General features: G+C 33.8%; 1 protein-coding gene across 1 annotated transcript in view; it reads left to right on the plus strand.

The window, feature by feature from the left end:
- Positions 1-14,573, plus strand: part of LOC106469121 (sodium/potassium-transporting ATPase subunit beta-like) — a 20,364-nt gene extending 5,791 nt beyond the window's left edge. Inside the window, exons 2-6 of the mRNA XM_013929583.2 lie at positions 3,562-3,702; positions 7,662-7,781; positions 8,349-8,524; positions 9,818-9,931; positions 10,398-14,573. Of these exons, the coding sequence (XP_013785037.1) occupies positions 3,562-3,702; positions 7,662-7,781; positions 8,349-8,524; positions 9,818-9,931; positions 10,398-10,637 (791 nt within the window). The 3' untranslated portion in view covers positions 10,638-14,573. The remainder of the gene's footprint in view (positions 1-3,561; positions 3,703-7,661; positions 7,782-8,348; positions 8,525-9,817; positions 9,932-10,397) is intronic.
- Positions 14,574-17,627: the final 3,054 nt, after the last annotated feature.

Raw genomic sequence — 17,627 nt, forward strand, 5'->3', positions numbered from 1 at the left:
CCCTAGTGTAGCTTTGCGCGAAATTCCAAAACAAACAAACTCTAGCCTGGATCGTCTGTGAAATTTATAACGTTGTTATGATAACCTTAAATGCAGTTTAACTCAGCTGAATAACAAATATTTATTGAAAGCCTTATAAAAGGTTCTACAACATTTTAGAATCTGTATTGGATTATATGCATTGGCAGTTCCGTTCAAATGTCAAGCCTTCTATTTCCGTGGAATTATGAATATAATTTATACTTTCTTTTATATATAAACCAATTCACTAATTTAGTTATACAACTATATGAAACCTAGAGTGCTGAGCGCCGAAAGCTGGTGGAAATATTGGAAAATCAATAGTCTCAATACCCGTGATAAAAATCACGTTTTTCGTATTCTACAGATTTCAAATAATAGTCAGTGATAAATTCATGGAGTTATAATGCTAAAATCCGGGGTTTGATCCCCTGTTGCGGACAGAGCGCAGGTATGCCATTGTGTAGCTTTGTGCTAAAAAGCAAACAAACAAGTCATGTAAAATTAACATTTCAGATTTATCTTTTGTCTGTCACGAATTAAGAAGAATGTGGGGAAAATGTGCAATCTGCCGTGATAAATTGCTATGGTTATGTGAATTTTAAAACATTAAAGTATTTACTTGAATTACTAGACGTTAGCAATTATTTTCTTGCGCTTCTGTTGACAAATTTAAGAAGTACAATAAGTTAAACCAATAAAACAATTCAAAATAAACAGAAAATTACCACCTTTTGTATATTAAGTTAGCATTGGTGTTAAAGAATTTATGCATCAGCAAAATTAAAAAGTAAACAGTTTTGTTTCTTATGATGCCCTTTAGCTTTGATGAGCCAGTCGAGTCAAATAGGAGCTTTGTTCGTGATGTCCCATGTTGGAAGATACACAATTTAAGTATGTACATCAAGATGTTTAAAACTTAAGTATTGTCCATCACATACATTGATATTAATAAACTTATTTTCATAATACAGAGTACTTGCCTCACAGCAGTATTCTAACTCATATTAACAGTATGAGCAATACGTAATTATGACTGTCAAAGGACCAACAAGTTTTGTTGCTGCAAATCAAATGTTATCCATACACAAGATATTTACATGTGATAGCAGCTAAGTTTTGGACCACCTTGTAGTATCGTTTGCCAGCATATTGTCTATCTACAGAACCATAATTAAAAGACCTGTCAATTCGTTTTCACGTACAAGCCTACAGCTTTATAAAATTTTAAGATGGTTTGATTAGTGACCCGCTCATAAGTTGTTGTGCAGTAGAATAACGAATGGATGACCAGAACTTAAAAACAATTGCCCCGTTTCACACGGTTTATGTAGTCTGGGACAATCAGTATCACGGTACACAGTATTAGTGAGATAAATGCAAACCATTAGTACAGGCTTGATGCTTGTCGATGCCCGTCGATTGTTGTAGTGAACACATATAGGGTTTAACTGTTTAAACGCTGCAAAAATTACAAGGTTTGAAAAAAAGAAACAACTGTTAGTCGAGAACAATAAACTCGACCACAAAGATAAGTATTATTTATTACCAGATTTAAAGTGTCGAACAAACTACTGAGATTAGGCTTAAGGATGCGAGGTTTCAAATTACATTATACATCAAAGAGTGTGCTTTCAATCTTGAGTCTCGCATTTCATACCTACAATATTTCATACGTACTACTACATTTCATACTTACAATATTTCATACCTAAAACATTTCATATCAACAACATTTCATACCTACAACATTTCATATCTACTACAACATTTCATACCTACTACAACATTTCATACCTACAACATTTCATACCTACAACATTTCATACCTACTACAACATTTCATACCTACTATAACATTTCATACCTACAACATTTCATACGTACTACAAAATTTCATACTTACAATATTTCATACCTAAAACATTTCATACCAACAACATTTCATACCTACAACATTTCATACTTACAACATTTCATACCTACAAAATTTCATACCTAATGTCACAGCTATGTTACGTTTTTGTTGATTTGTTTCAGAATTTCCGCGCAAAGCTACAAGAAGGGCTATATGCCAACTCTTGAGCTACACTTGACCAAATAGTGGGATTTGACCATCACTATTATAGCGTACCTACGGTCCCAAGAAGACGCGAAGCATAAATCATTGAATCCATAGTCCGAATACGGTTTAAATTAATAAATTGAAATACCATGAGATCCTGAGCTGTGTAAGTGCTACTTGGGTGTTCCATTACAGCCTTATGATTAACCCAGCTGTTCAGAACTTGATCATAAACCATTTTATGTTAACATTATTAAAAGCTGCATGACAGCTAATGTTTCTTATAGAAATCGTGCTTCAATGCCTTTACCAAGTCTATTGGCTGAAGAAAGTAGACCAGGCTTTTTTATATTTTTTCGAGTGAATTTAAGTATCTAATAAAATCCTAACTGTTTATAAGTTGGTTACATCTTGATTGATTGTGATACTATAACATATACATATAGTGAGATCTCCATCGCTATGGGTTGGATTCCCCACCTAATATGGAGATTCCGTTTGCATTTGAAAACGTGGCTGACGATTTTCATGCTCTCGTAATATTTAAAGTAGTTTTAAGTTTATACTGTTTGAGGCTTAGGTTTATTTATTTGTTTGCTTTTGTCATAAACCATGTGGTGAACATTATATTTTAGTGCGGTAAATGACTTACAACAGTGGTATTTTAAACAGTTTTTTTTGTCATATACCATGTGGTGAACATTATATTTTAGTGTGGTAAATGACTTACAACAGTGGTATTTTAAACAGTTTTTTTTGTCATATACCATGTGGTGAGCATTATATTTTAGTGTGGTAAATGACTTAGAACAGTGGTGTTTAAACAGTTTGTTTGTTTGTTTTTGACAAAGCTATAGAATGGGCTATCTGTGCTGTGCCTATCATGTAATCTTTTACAAGAGTGAAGCTAAGAGGGAAAATGAAAACTTTGATGATACTGACTTCTATTGGTCAGGTAGAAATTTTTCTGCAAAAGATGTCCCCTGCTGGCTCAGCTGTAAGATTGATGGATTTTACTGTTAAAAGTCGTGGTTCGATATCCGCGCTGGGCACAGCACAAATAATACATTCTGTAACTTTGGATATAAATACAAAACTTTCAAAAATAAGCCAAAAGTAGTTTGATTAAACTTATTCATTAACATTTAAATATTAAAACTATTTTGTGTGTGTGTGTGTGTGTGTGTGCTACAGTCACAATAATTATGTTTTAGACATATTATGATTATATTTTAGAAATCAAATGCATCACGGGTAAAACTTTCAGAACAATAGGCTTGTTTGTTTTGCTGCAAGTACGTAAACTCTAAGGTGATTTTCAGTTAAATGTATCATCTAGTTTATGGGCTACTTCTAAGTTAGAATCATAGATAATAAATAGCATATGAAATTAATATTTCGGTATCTTTAAAATGAAAAATTATTTAATCTATCACAAATACGTGTGTGTAAGATGGATTTGTAATATCTTTCAGTGAAGATTGTGATATTCTACATAATCTACTACGCCTGTCTTGTCGCCTTTTGGACAGGCTTGCTTCTAGCGTTCTATCAGACAGTAGACGACACTAAGCCTACTTGGAGACTCACCGCTAGTCTAATTGGAAACAGTCCTGGTAAGTGAAGTGCTTAAATTTAAGTATTTACCATTTAGTTATAATTACAAAAATTACAGCTATATTTTCAGTTTTCTTGTAAGTCGTTATGTTTTTATTACTGGGAAAATATACTTTTCAAAAGCATGTTCTTACCCATACACAGAAACAGCCCTCAGAATCAGATCATTTTACGATGACATATTATTAATTCATATATTTTGATACCGTGCAGTATTAATATAACTGAAAACAAAAACAATCGTCCTTATTTCGTTTAATCTTAAAATATGTGTTAATCTTACTATTAAAAACATATGGTTAACATTTCATTTACAAATCTACTTTCTAATAAACTTATAAAGAGAGAACACTTGAGGGTTTATAACGCTAAAAATCAGGGGGTCCATATTCGCAGTAGGTACGACGCAGATAACCAATTTTATAGCTCAGGGCTTAAATAACATCTCCCTTTTTTTTGTTGTTGTTGTTAAAATATTTCTGATATATATAACTACTGGCAAAATACTTACAATACTGTCATAATGTCTACCCCTAACAAAATAAGATCGAAGTTATGCATGTGTAAATAGACAAACACCTTTTAGTACACTTGCTATAAAAATCAAAAGAAGATCAGTTTATAAGATAATTATAAAAAAAACAAACTAAAAAGAGCAGGTAAAGCTCATTGTAGACCTTATAGAATTGCAAAAACCAAACCTTCTGCGTCCGATATAGTATAAAAACTTCTTTAGCTTTAAGAAGAAATATTACAAATCACCAAATTATGAAATAACATGACATAAATACTTTTCTAATTCAGTTTGTTTGTTTGTTTGAAGTTAAGCACAAAGCTACACAATGGGCTATCTGTGTTCTGCCCACTACGGGTATCGAAACCCGGTTTCTAGCGTTGTAACTCCGTAGCCATACCGCTGTGCCACTGGGGGGGGGGGGCTTCTAATTCAGATATGCAAGAAAGTGGCAATTTCTCTTTGGGAACTACTAAATTTTACACAATCTTGTTTTTTTTTTGTTTTTTGTTGTTGTTTTTTTGCTGTTCTCACCTCCACTCTAAGTGGTTCAGCACTAAGTCTGAAGGTTCATAACGCTAAACATCGGGTTTCAATACTTGTGGTTGGCACAGCACAGATAGCCCATTAAGTAGTAGTTTTCGCTTAACAACAAACAAGATATTCTCATTGCAGAGGCGTAGTTAGAAATTTCATTGCACATCCGTAGCTAGAAATTTCATTGCAGATCCGTAGCTAGAAATTTCATTGCAAATCCGTAGCTAGAAATTTCACAAGGGGATGATCTTGTCCATCAGGCAAACTCCTCCTTACTAACATTGAAACATGTATTCTGTCAGAATAGCATAGCAATGTTTTTTAATCAGAAGGAATACATACACACATTCCTAAAATTACCTTAAAAAGAAAATAGTAAATAAGAACAACATACTATGAACAAAATCATGTGCGACTTAAGCCACTGAAGGTCATTACTAACATAGTAGGATGAGTTAGGCTCATATAAAAAGCCTCATTGTCATTAAGAAGATAATGCGTCAAACGAAAGTTAGGCCTTCAAGGCCTTCTCGCCAAGTAGGACAGGATGTCTTCAACACAAACGCAAAGGTCGCGATAGTCGTTGAGCAGCTCTGAGCGTTCAGACGATTTTGACCAGTTATATTTCGTAGATGTATTTGAGTTGGAGGAAGATTTGCCAACAACAAAAGAAACATAATTTTAAAAAAAGTATATGCAAATTGAAAAATAGAAAAGCCACAGTTTAACTATAAAGTGTGGAAAGGAAACCCAGGTGGGGAAATATAGCTATGTCATGTCACAAAAAATAAGTTTTTAAGATATTCGCTTTTTGATGGAACTTGTTAACCCGGACAGCGTGGCAAGGGTTTTGATCAGCTTCCAAATGGCTAGTAACAATCAACGTTACAAAATTTGCTTTAGGCGGGTTCGACTTGTAGTGGTTATTTTCTCATCCACAGCTTTGGCAAAGACAGCTTGCCGAGTGTACTGATGACGTTCTTCACGGACACCTCAGTGCACGTATTGAAGACAGCAAGATTAAAAATACTGGTTCTCTAATCCACCTTGGAGGGGGTGGGGGTGTCAAACCTGCTCTGCAATGTGTTTGTCCACTTCATTGAAGTGCCCGCTCGTAACCTTTTCCACAAAGATAGCTCATGTCGACCTCAAATTCCCTCAGGTTGTCTAAGATCACAGTAGCCAGATTTTCTCCAGTAACGACATGAACTGGTACGAATTGAAGGAAGTGTTCTCGAATGCTCTTCTTTAACTCGTAAATGTAAAGGATGCACAGCAAGAACTATTCCGCACCTGAGATGTCCGTCGTCTCGTCAATAAGGACAGCAAAAAACAGAGCGGATTTAATTCTCTTCACTAATTCGTTGCGAATAAATAGGTTTTTGTATTTGAGATTTGATGTACGAGTAGTTTTTGTCACAGTTTTGCAGGTATTTGGTAAGTCCTGTTGACTGTTGAGAATGACCGTTTGGGTCACGAACAAAACTCGACTGTTTTCACACCAATATCTGTCTGAAGTTAAATAGAATCCACCTTTTCCCCCACTAACAGCCAACATATTTTCTGCACTCATGATGCATCCCTTGTGGTATTTGGTTCTCCCATGCTCATTGAACTCTTCAATTGCATTCTTCCAGTTTGTAATTGGAACCTTCACGAACTTTCTCGATTGCGGACTTCCATCATCTGCTCGTTCTAGTGCGAACCTAGAATAGTTCTTGCAAAGAGCGCCGTTTTGAGTCTGGCTGTATGCAAGCCATTTCAATTGCGCTGGATTTCTAGACTGCATTTCCCTTGCGCTGGGAATATGAATTCCACCTGAGGAACTCACGCATTATGAAGTAGCTCCAACTGCGTATCCTTATTCAACTGTAATACAAACAAGAAATGACTGGTGTATTAAGTCGTTATCATGAGCGGAAGAGCTATAGCTGCTCGTAACGCTTAGCTTATGCTGGAGCAGTACACACTGATTATTCCTTTTAATCTACATATATTTTAATAGACATTCATCCAAAATATACTCTGATTTAAAATTTACATTTATATATGTAAGCATGTGGTCCAAATCACCCCAATGACCCTGACAGAAATTTAATCTAAAATATAAAAACCACTCGCCTGGTCGGACAGAATCTGACTCATTCCTCTTATTTATCAATAGAGACACAATCAGATAATTAAGGAAAGAATTAGAGGCCTATGCTGGAAACAAACTATGTTATTTTAGTTCATGTAAGTAACCAATGTACCCTGTTCTGACATAAGTTCATGAATCATGATAATTTTTGATCGACATACTGCTTAGGGCGGACCAAAGACAGATTATTCAATAATTACAGTTCCCTGTTCGACATCGTTACTCGGAACTTTCTTTGAAAAAGAACACAATGTGGTCTTCTGCCGCATCTTTCAGTCTCAAAGTTGCAAGTCAGGCTGTTGCTTTTTTTTTTACTTAGGCCTAGTTTTTCTTACCCAAAAGTTATCTGAATCACTTTATGTCTCTCATGGCCATGGGAGGGTTCTAACCTCTGAAACCCCCTCGATAAGCTACTATCTCATTGCATGCATAACAACCTTCAACGACTGGGCGTTACCTATAGGTAGTATGCCGGACTGTGAATCTGAAGGTTCATGGTTCGTGTCCCGTTACCATGAAAACTTCTGCCCTTTGAGACTGTGAGTGTGTTTTGGTCAAATCCCACTATTCAACTACAGTAACCTAATATGTGGCAGCGATTGATGTTGCCTTTTCTTTTAGTCTATCAATTCAAAATTAAAGATGGATTATACATATAACCTTTGTTTACCTTTGCTGGAATTTCCAAAACAAACAAGCAAACAATGTCTCAATATTCAGTGAAAGTTGTACACACATTTGCTAATTATGGACAAATTTAACTCTAGGCCTGGGATTCCGTCCTCGTCCACCAAAAGAAAACGCAGCAACTAGTCTTATTTGGATCACTCATAACAAAAAGAAAAGTTGGAAACACTGGGTGAAATCGCTTGATGAATTTCTCGAACGTGAGTATTTAGTGTTAAATATTCTTTGTCTTGAACCTTTAGAATGAGGAATGCCAGTTATCTTGTATGGATGGTAGTACAAGCTAAAATAAAAGATTAATTTTGATATCTTATCATTCTTAAAAGTACATGTGCGAGGACAAACCCAGTTTGCAATTTCTAGTTTTGTTTCACGCAGATTGTTGAATTTTAGATCACTCTTCGGGAACATCGACTTCTATATATTAAAAACTTACTTTAAATGCAATTTAATTGAGGAATTAACTCCCCCCCCCCCTCTGGTGTGCAATTATAGATTAGAAGAAAGATACTGCGAAGTTTCCTTTACAGGATTCCTAACAGGACCGCGTTACGATTGACGTAAAAAACGAGATAATGCCCGAAGAAGCTGCGACGAGTGAAATTCATACCGAGTTGTATATGTTACTGATTATAAGAAATCATTCTCTGTTTGATGAATTTATCGCATATGGTAATTTCAAACATATGGGTTCCACGAGTTTTGTAATAACATTCCCTAATCATTCGACTAAATGCTTATATTACAGTAATTTCTTTCTTTTACAGCTTATCAAGGGAAGCACCAAGACGAAAATCTGTCAAGCACTTGCGGTTTTGACCAAGGCCCTGGTAAAGGGAAGGTCTGTCATTACCCCATGGATCTTATTCCCGTTAACTGCACCTCTGCTCAGTCATATGGTTATGAAACTGGACATCCATGTGTTCTCATCAAGCTCAACCGGGTAAAATTAACAAAAATATTTAGCCTAACGTAAAATAACATTTCGATCACAATCTAATGTTATATTAAATGTTGAAACTTCAATGTTAGATCGAGCCGAGAGTAGCCTAGAGTTAGCGTTCCGGACTATGGATCTGAGGGTCTATGGCTGACGTCCAGATTCCGCAAAAACAAATCGCACTCCGCATTTGGAGCCGTGTACTGCTGTTGACTAACTGCTTTCGCTCTAGTCTATAGGTTCGGAATCAAGGACATAGCCCTTATGTAGTTTTGCGTGAATATCCGAAACAAACAAACCAATGTCGCATACAAGTTAGCAGTATCGATTTTGAAAGTCATGCTTGTCATGCGCAACATGACCTATACTGAGCATAAATCGAATATTTACACCAAAACAAAAATCTATATCAATTGATAAATTAAACCTAAAACTACAATTTATATTTTTGTTTATGTTTTGTAGGGTGAAGCTTTTTTTTTTTTTTTTGCACAATCACAATCGGTACGTGCATCGCAAATGTACATCAATATCGGCACAAAATGCATAATCATGCCTCTTTTTGAGAATAAAATGACTTCGGAATTTTTACAGTAAAAGTTTATGACTTATATACCTTCGTCTAATAAAACTAATATTTAGCAATAGAATATAAAGCATAGTGAACAATATTCCATTAACATGTCTGATCGTTTAAACAAAGGCGTGAATATCTTGGTTTTAATGTTCTTCAAAGTTTTCATTAGGTTTAATTATGTGCAATTGGCTTTTTATTTCGCTGTTGATTTCCGTTGAAAATGAACATATTAAGCCTGATCCCATTCTGTACTCTGACTTTGCTTCATGATTTTATTTAAACAAGAACGCCCCCAAATGGCACAGCGGTATGTCTGCGGAGCTACAACGATAGAAATCGGTTTTCGATACCCGTGGTGGGCAGAGCATAGGTAGTCCATTGTGTGGCTTTGTGCTTAACTTGAAAGAGACAATATACAAGAACAAGCAAAGGCAAGGTGCTACCGGAACATGTACGGAAGTGTCTAAAGTGACGATATCGAAAGATTGACGATGTGTTTTAATCAGGAACTTTATCCACTGTCGCTGCAAAGTAGAGAATTATAATAGGAACGATTAACAATAAAAACAACTTTATGTCAGAAAATGCATAAATATGTTTCAGCTATACAGTTTTAAGGCCTTATTTGACTTTTGTGGTCTCATTATGTATTATTAGATATTTTAGATATAATTAAAGGTAAGGCAAAGCACTGACAATATGAAACTGTACGTTGGCAGATCTACGACTGGGTACCAGAGCCTTTCGACAATGAATCTCTTCCAGAAGACATGCCAGAGGATTTGAAGCAGAACTATGACCCGCGCTTTGTGTACATCACGTGTGCAGGAGAAGTAAGTGTACTAAATAAGAAATTAGTTATTTACAATTTCTGACCACTTGCTGGTTACGCATCAGGAATTAGACTTTATTTTCTACAAACATGTACTTGTTATCCCCCTAGTTAACACTAAATTGTACAAAGAGCTCAAATCTCAATAGACAAGCCTATTATAAACCTATTATAATTACTAAGGTACATATAAAGTGAACGGAATGATCTTACATCTATTTGTTTCCCTGGGCATTATGTATAAAAGGAAAGAACAAATTAATTTAGTAATACATATATATTTATTTATTTATATAATATACACAATAAGAAACCGTTCGTATTATTTGACGAATTTTTCATTTCATTCATCATTAAAATCACTGTCATATACTGTTTTGGCCATCATCAACCGCATTAATCCTTGGAGAAATGGAATTTCTACTATTTATCTTAGTAAGAGAAAACTCTGTTTTCTACCTTTCCAGAATCCAGCAGACAGGGAGAACATCGGCCCTATTAGCTATTATCCATCCCAGGGCATTCCAAGCTACTATTTCCCGTTCACTAATTTGCCTTCTTATCAGTCACCATTCATCTTCATTCATCTAGAGATGCCTGTAAAAGGGATCCTCATCAATGTGGAATGCAAAGGATGGGCTTCTAATATGGCCTATGATCGAAAGGAAAGACTTGGCAGTGTCCATTTTGAAATTCTTGTGGATTGAAGCCAAAGTGCACTAGAAATGTAGATCTTTTTTTTCTTCTCGTCTTTGTTATTAGGATTTTTCAGTACGTTAAAGTACGGGAACTTTTCAAGTACTCAATAAATAAGGCTATATTATCATACATTGCTGTTTATATCGAGAAAAAAAAAGATAATATCAAATATTTCGTAGCAGTTGTTTAAAAATACATTACATTATGAAAACATCCTTGAAAATTTACACGCATTTTACTAGAGTTTATCTTTGTAATAAATATTTTTCAACTTAAAAATTATGTCTTCTATATTGTAAAAATACTGTTTTGCTTATCATACACGTTATTCACTATTAGTAACAATTCTACGTACGTGTGAAGTGTTACAGTTGTTTACATTTTGAATGTACAGTCAATAAACTATGCAAAAGAGATTCATTTCTAGCTATTAGACGTTTCAACTTTTAATTGTTATTTATACAAGTAGCTGACATCAAGTTTTATAAAATTCCGTTCAACTATACATTAAAGTTTAGGCGCTTCAATTATGGCGCTAAAACATTATCATGTTGGAGAATTTGATGATTCTGACTCAATCTACAGTCACATATACAATTATTAAATTCAGTTTTAAACGTGATTCTCATATTTCTTCTACTTAATAATAAACCAACATTTCTAAGTTATTTGTTCCAATAACTTGAGTTTTGATGAGTAAATATTCCTTTCTATGGGCTTGTTATTTGAAATACACATGCATGCATTTTAGGTATTAGAAGTTAGTTTTATATATAGTGTAGTTTAGCCTTAAGTTGTATAGAGAAATCGAAAAAAAAACTATTTTGATAAAACTGTGTTTGGAATTTATTTCTAACACTCTAAAATGGCGTGCAAGCTGTCTGTGTCTTACTTTTCACCTAATTTTGATTACTTAATAAGCGCTTTGGTTCGATTGGACAGAGAAACAAATGATCGGTTTATTCTTCTTAATCTTAACCTTTTCGTTTATAGGAAAGCAAAAGTGATTTCTGCAAAAAGTGACCAGTAACCAAATATTGTGCTGATTAAGCAGTTGTTGGTTAAGTGTTTTAATTGTTCCGTTATGTGTTGTAACACAATTTAAAATGATTGATCGAGTTAAGAAAAAATGAATTAATATATATATATATATATATATATGAATCGAAGTAGGCGGCTCCTCTTGAATTTTTACAGAAAGCTAGGTGTAAGTTACTTTACAAATGTTTACCACCCTCAGAAAGCTACGTGTAGGTTACTTTACTACTGTTTACCACCCTCAGAAAGTTACGTGTAAGTTACTTTACAACTATTTACCACCCACAGAAAGTTACGTGTAAGTTACTTTACAACTGTTTACCACCCTCAGAAAGTTACGTGTAAGTTACTTTACAACTGTTTACCACCCTCAGAAAGCTACGTGTAAGTTACTTTACAACTGTTTACCACCCTCAGAAAGCTACGTGTAAGTTACTTTACAACTGTTTACCACCCTCAGAAAGTTACGTGTAAGTTACTTTACACGTATTTATTACCCTCTCTTTCTATTTTTACACAAATATGACGCTACAGACCAGGTAGAACTTGGACGAAGATTAAACATAATCAAGAAACATAGTATGTTCTTGATAATAAACAAAGACATAAAGAACGGTTTAAACAGCGATGTTTTAGAATAGATAGTAGTATAAACAATTTGATGCCTTGTTTAACCGTTGAGTTTCCTAAAAGTTGAATAATGATCCATATCACATAATAACAACCTTTAGAGAATTCATGCGTTCTTGAAAGGTTGTTCTATTTTTTATTATTATTAAGCAAAGAGAAAACAAAACATGAAAACAACAAATTTTATTTTAAGCTTTGTAAGATGAGGGCATTACTTGATTATTATAGTGTTATTGACACACACAACGACAATAATTCATTATCATGGTGTTATTGACACACACAAGGACAATACTTGATTACCATAGTGTTATTGACACACACAACGACAATACTTGATTATTATAGTGTTGTTGATACACCAAACGACAATACTTGATTATCACAGTGTTGTTAACACACACAACTACAATATATGACCAATATTGGATAAGAAGCAACTTATGAGTAAAAATAAAGAAATAATATCTTTGTAAAATAACGTTTTAGAAGTCTCTAATTTCTTGTTAACTGAAATATATATATATTGCAGAACACTAACTCTTATGCCGTGATATGAAAGATTCCAGTCTGTCAAGTGGCACATTTTTTGGTAAAAACATTAATAAAGAAATAAAGCTATAAAGGTGTTCATTTAATTAAAATTTTAATCACGTACGAGCCTTACTTTTTATCCTCTCTTAGAGATGCATGTCATGATCTTTCTCAATGAATTAAAAACCTAGCAGTTAGGTTAGAAAAAGTTAGACAAAGAAACTGTTTTTTTTTTAGGTTTCAGACTTGGGGTTTATACAGGTTCAAACTAATTGAGAAAAGTCATGCTTTAAAGACAAAAAGTAAAGTGTTTAAAGATATTGGTAATATAGAAAGGCATTTTTTGTTATTCAGACATACTTCGATTTAGTATTTTTCACTATGTTCAATACTTTTGTCGTGAATTTCTACAAATGTTTCCTTTGAATCCCTTTCGACGAACATTGTATATATGCTCAAAAGCACTGGTCGTTGTTCCAACGAGACTTAAGATAATTGTTTACCTTGCCTCATTGCCTTTAACATCATTGTCTGTCAACTGCCTATGACGTCACATTCTCATTGTGCCTATTGAATATGTGACAATTAATACCATTTTGTGTGAACTTGTGTATTACACATATGAGCTCGAACTTTTATGTATTTATCTGTATTAATAGATACAGAGTGAAATACTAGTGATTGTAAACATTGTAAAAAAAGTAATCTGTAGGTGAAACATGATGGGTCAATTTAAACAATTAGAAGTCTCATGCCTCTCAAAAGCGTTTGAGTTTTATGTTTATTGGAAAATAATTTCAGATTCAAAGTAAATCTTGAGTGAAATAATTTGAAAACAGACAAACAAAGGTCAATGTGCTTCGAATCTTTGTGAAGTTTCGTTATATTTCTTATTGAGCTAAATACACGGTAACTATACTACTTTGTTTCACAGTATAGTAACTGATTTTTGTTGTTTTCCAAATACTCCTGACCCAACAGAAATACACAGCAATACACTAGATTATTTCAGAATTTATAAACGAATTTCTTTAAGCCTACTTTAGGGTATTGTAGAAATAGCACCTAATGAAACTACAGACAACAATTATGATGCCGTGTTTCAGGCCATTGTATATTTCCGCCATGTTGTATTAGAGATGATATTAGCTTAAATAAATCAATATGCTAGATAGCTTCAGTTGTCAATCTAATTAATTAAAAATATAATTACAACATGACAAAAATCACGTTAGCGCCCCCTTTAATTTTTCGATTTTCATAAAGACCATTTGCCGAAAACATTACCACTTTCCCTTACAGCCATTATTATTTTTACTTCCGATCTGATAGAGCTTGATGTATAACATGTATAACAACAGGTCGATGTTGGCTTTGACAGACTTTTGTATTTTTAACATTTGAATCGTCGAAAATTGTTATTACTGTTGATAGGAATTAAAATATTATAATTATCTCATGTTAGAAATATAACTTGCAAAGACGATTTATGATTTGTGCCTTTCAAAATTACTTGCTATCTAATTTTGTAGTGCGACGTGTTAAGGTATTTGAATGCAAGGTTCGATCTGTCTAAGCGTGAAGACTGGTACGCTCCGTACGTTTGTCTGTATGAATTAGTATAAATTACTAAAATCAGTGTTTGTTCTTGTGCAGCTTTCCATAAGTCTCACAAATAAAATGATGATTTACATCGCATGTGTGCGTTTTGTTTTTATCTTGTGAAAGAATTGATTCACTTGCTTCGTTAAAAGGAAAATTTGTATATCTATTATTTGTAAACGTGAAAATAAAAAGAATTAACGATTAATGCCTTATATTTGTGTCTTTACGATTCTTTGATACTCTGTAGATTATAGATTAAGACTCTAAACTAGAAAATATATTACAATCTGGCTAAATAAAAGAAAACGTTTAAAGTCAGACGAAATTCGTTCTCATAAAGTGGGTGTGTTTGCTACTGACTTTATCAGCATAACACCTTTTAGACCACATGTTACCCCAAAATAAAGTCAGTCAAATGAGATCCTTTCTAAACGTCCCTCGATATAATATTCCTTAGGTTGTTCATGAAATGCTAAAAAAAAAAAACACCGTTAGTAAATCATCATGCACGTAAGTGTTTGTAGAAAAGGTTATGATTGTTATGAACTTCGCGCAAAGCTACACGAGGGCTATCTGCGCCAGCCGTCCCTAATTTAGCAGTGAAAGACTAGAGGGAAGGCAGCTAGTCATCAACATCCACCGCCAACTCTTAGGTTACTCTTTTATAAACGAACAGTGGGATTGACCGTAACCTTATAATGCCCCTACGGCTGAGAGGGCGAGCATGTTGGTGGGATTCGAACCCACTTGTATAAAAGGACATTAAGACTGTTGAGGAACAACAACATTTCGCATTTGTTACCTTAAGCATACAAAATCATTCAGAGGAACATAATTATATATCTGCTTATCGTTTATCTCTCCTGGTTTCGCTGAAAATCGACATGTAATATGACAAAGTAAACTGTGGCAAAATTATATTTAAAAAATTAAATGGTAACTTTCCTGTGTATTGTAAGATATCTGGAATATAATGCTTTTAATGAGTTGTACCTAGCAGAACCTGCTATAACTTCTTTTGAAAACCATCAAAGTGATTTTTATAACGTTTACAGTTTTGTTTCCAATGCCCTCAAAGTTTTCAAAACACTTCAGCTGTTCTTAGATTCTTTTTTTTAATAAATAAACAAATGTGTTTGATTCATAACATACTTGTCACACAGATGATAAAAAAAATAATTTATTAGCCTCTGCACTAAAAATGTTTCATATGATACTTTCTAGTGATTACAAATATCCTTAAATAACTTATGTTATGAACTCAGTTTTAATAAAATTTAAAGTAAAACTAATAAGAAACATTTACTCTGTCGCTTTCTCCTGCTTATGGTATAAATAGTCGTTTAAATCTCTACTATGATATTTTCATATTAGTATTTGAATATATGCACAATTGTTTTATTAGCATAACATACACGATTTTTCAATCAATTTGTTTAATTAGAACCATAAAAAGCTTTAATTATATCTGAACTATACCAAGCATTACTTTTCTAATAGAACCATAAACTTTTGATCATAACCACCTAAACTATAAAAAGCGTTACTTTTCCAAAAGAGTCATAGTAGGTTTACTTATGACAACTGAATTATAAAGGCCATTATATTTCCAATAGAACCATAAAACAGACCCGTACGCCAACACATATCGTGCTAAGCACAATCAGCATGCTAATAGTACGGGAGTCTGGGGGCACCCTCCAACAGAAAATTTGTATAGAATAGGTGCCATGAGATTAAATCTGGAAGTAATTTTTCATGAAATATAGATTCAACAGTTGCATGGCTGTTCACATAAAATCCAAACATCCAATGAAAAGTCAACAAATCACCATTCTGTTGTAACACTGCATGGGAGCTAGACTTAAATTTGCATAAATATGTATGTTTTATTATAGTAGCGTGTTGTACTATCTACATGCAGAGTAGTTATTAATGGTTAAATTATATTACTAATTTAAACAACTTTGTATAACAATAGTATATTAGCTATTTCAATCATTGGCTATCATATACGGACATGTATGCACTACTGAAATAACATGCTCCATTCTTCTGGGGGTGCTTTTCCATAAATAAATTACGCACAGTTTCAATTTTGATAGCAGTGTCATAATGATTATGTATTAAAATCTTTCTTCGATTCGTTACACCTCAGGTAAGTATTCAGCCTATGTGGACTTTGACGAAAAAGAGACAATTAATTAAAGCTCTGGATACAACTGTAATAGCCAACAGTGTAACGAGCATTTGTATATACGTTTGATTTGTTTTAATATATTATTTTAAAACAAGTAGACTGTGTTGCTGTTTGTTTATTGTTGAAATTTATCGCCAACAAGTCACAGACACCTACTGTAAAGAATCCGACCTATAAAACCTGACAGTAGCAATACGGTTTCGGACTTCCAATTACAAAGTGTTAACAGAAGCCATTGCATGCGACTATTTCAATACAGAAAAAATGCTAATGCTTCATCAGGAGAATGTAGACTATGTAGAAAACGTTAACAACCACAAGAATCTGCGCTATAATTACATAAGAGTATTGTTTTTACATCATAAAAAATAGAGGGTTCGGCCGGACTCCCACTTACGTACAGGCATGTAAAAAGCTTTAATTATGAGCACTGAACAATAATAAGCATTATTTTTCCATTAAGATAAATGTATTTTTCGACCATTTAGTGGCTCAGTGGTAAGCTTGAGGTCTTGTACGCTAAAAATCAGGGCTCGTTACTTGTGGTGTATACAGCACAAATAATCAATCCGTTGTGTAGCGTTTCAAAGAAACCCAAACAAACAATAAACATCATCTTAAGAGTTCTAAGTTTCCAGCAATGTGTTTTAACGTACACGTATTGAGGTTACCTTAGTATTCAACAAGAAAAAATAAATTTTATCAAACATCTTTATGCTCATTAGATATTTGATATTAAAATTATTTAAGAACGTTAATTTGTTTGCTCGTTTATTCTAAAGCAAAGCCACATTGGGCTATCTGCTATGTCCACGGCTGGGAATCGAACCACGGATTTTAGCAAAGTAAGTCCGTAGTTTTACAGCTGTTTCATCGAAGGGCAATAACGTTGATGAGAGTAACTATCGAACGACCTCTATACTTTTAAGTGTGTTGAGTATTGCTATAATTATTTTTGTTTCTACTTTTATATCAGATTTTCGAATCATAA

This window comes from Limulus polyphemus, unplaced genomic scaffold, assembly GCF_000517525.1.
Source record: "Limulus polyphemus unplaced genomic scaffold, Limulus_polyphemus-2.1.2 Scaffold94, whole genome shotgun sequence".
Classification (NCBI taxonomy): domain Eukaryota; kingdom Metazoa; phylum Arthropoda; class Merostomata; order Xiphosura; family Limulidae; genus Limulus; species Limulus polyphemus.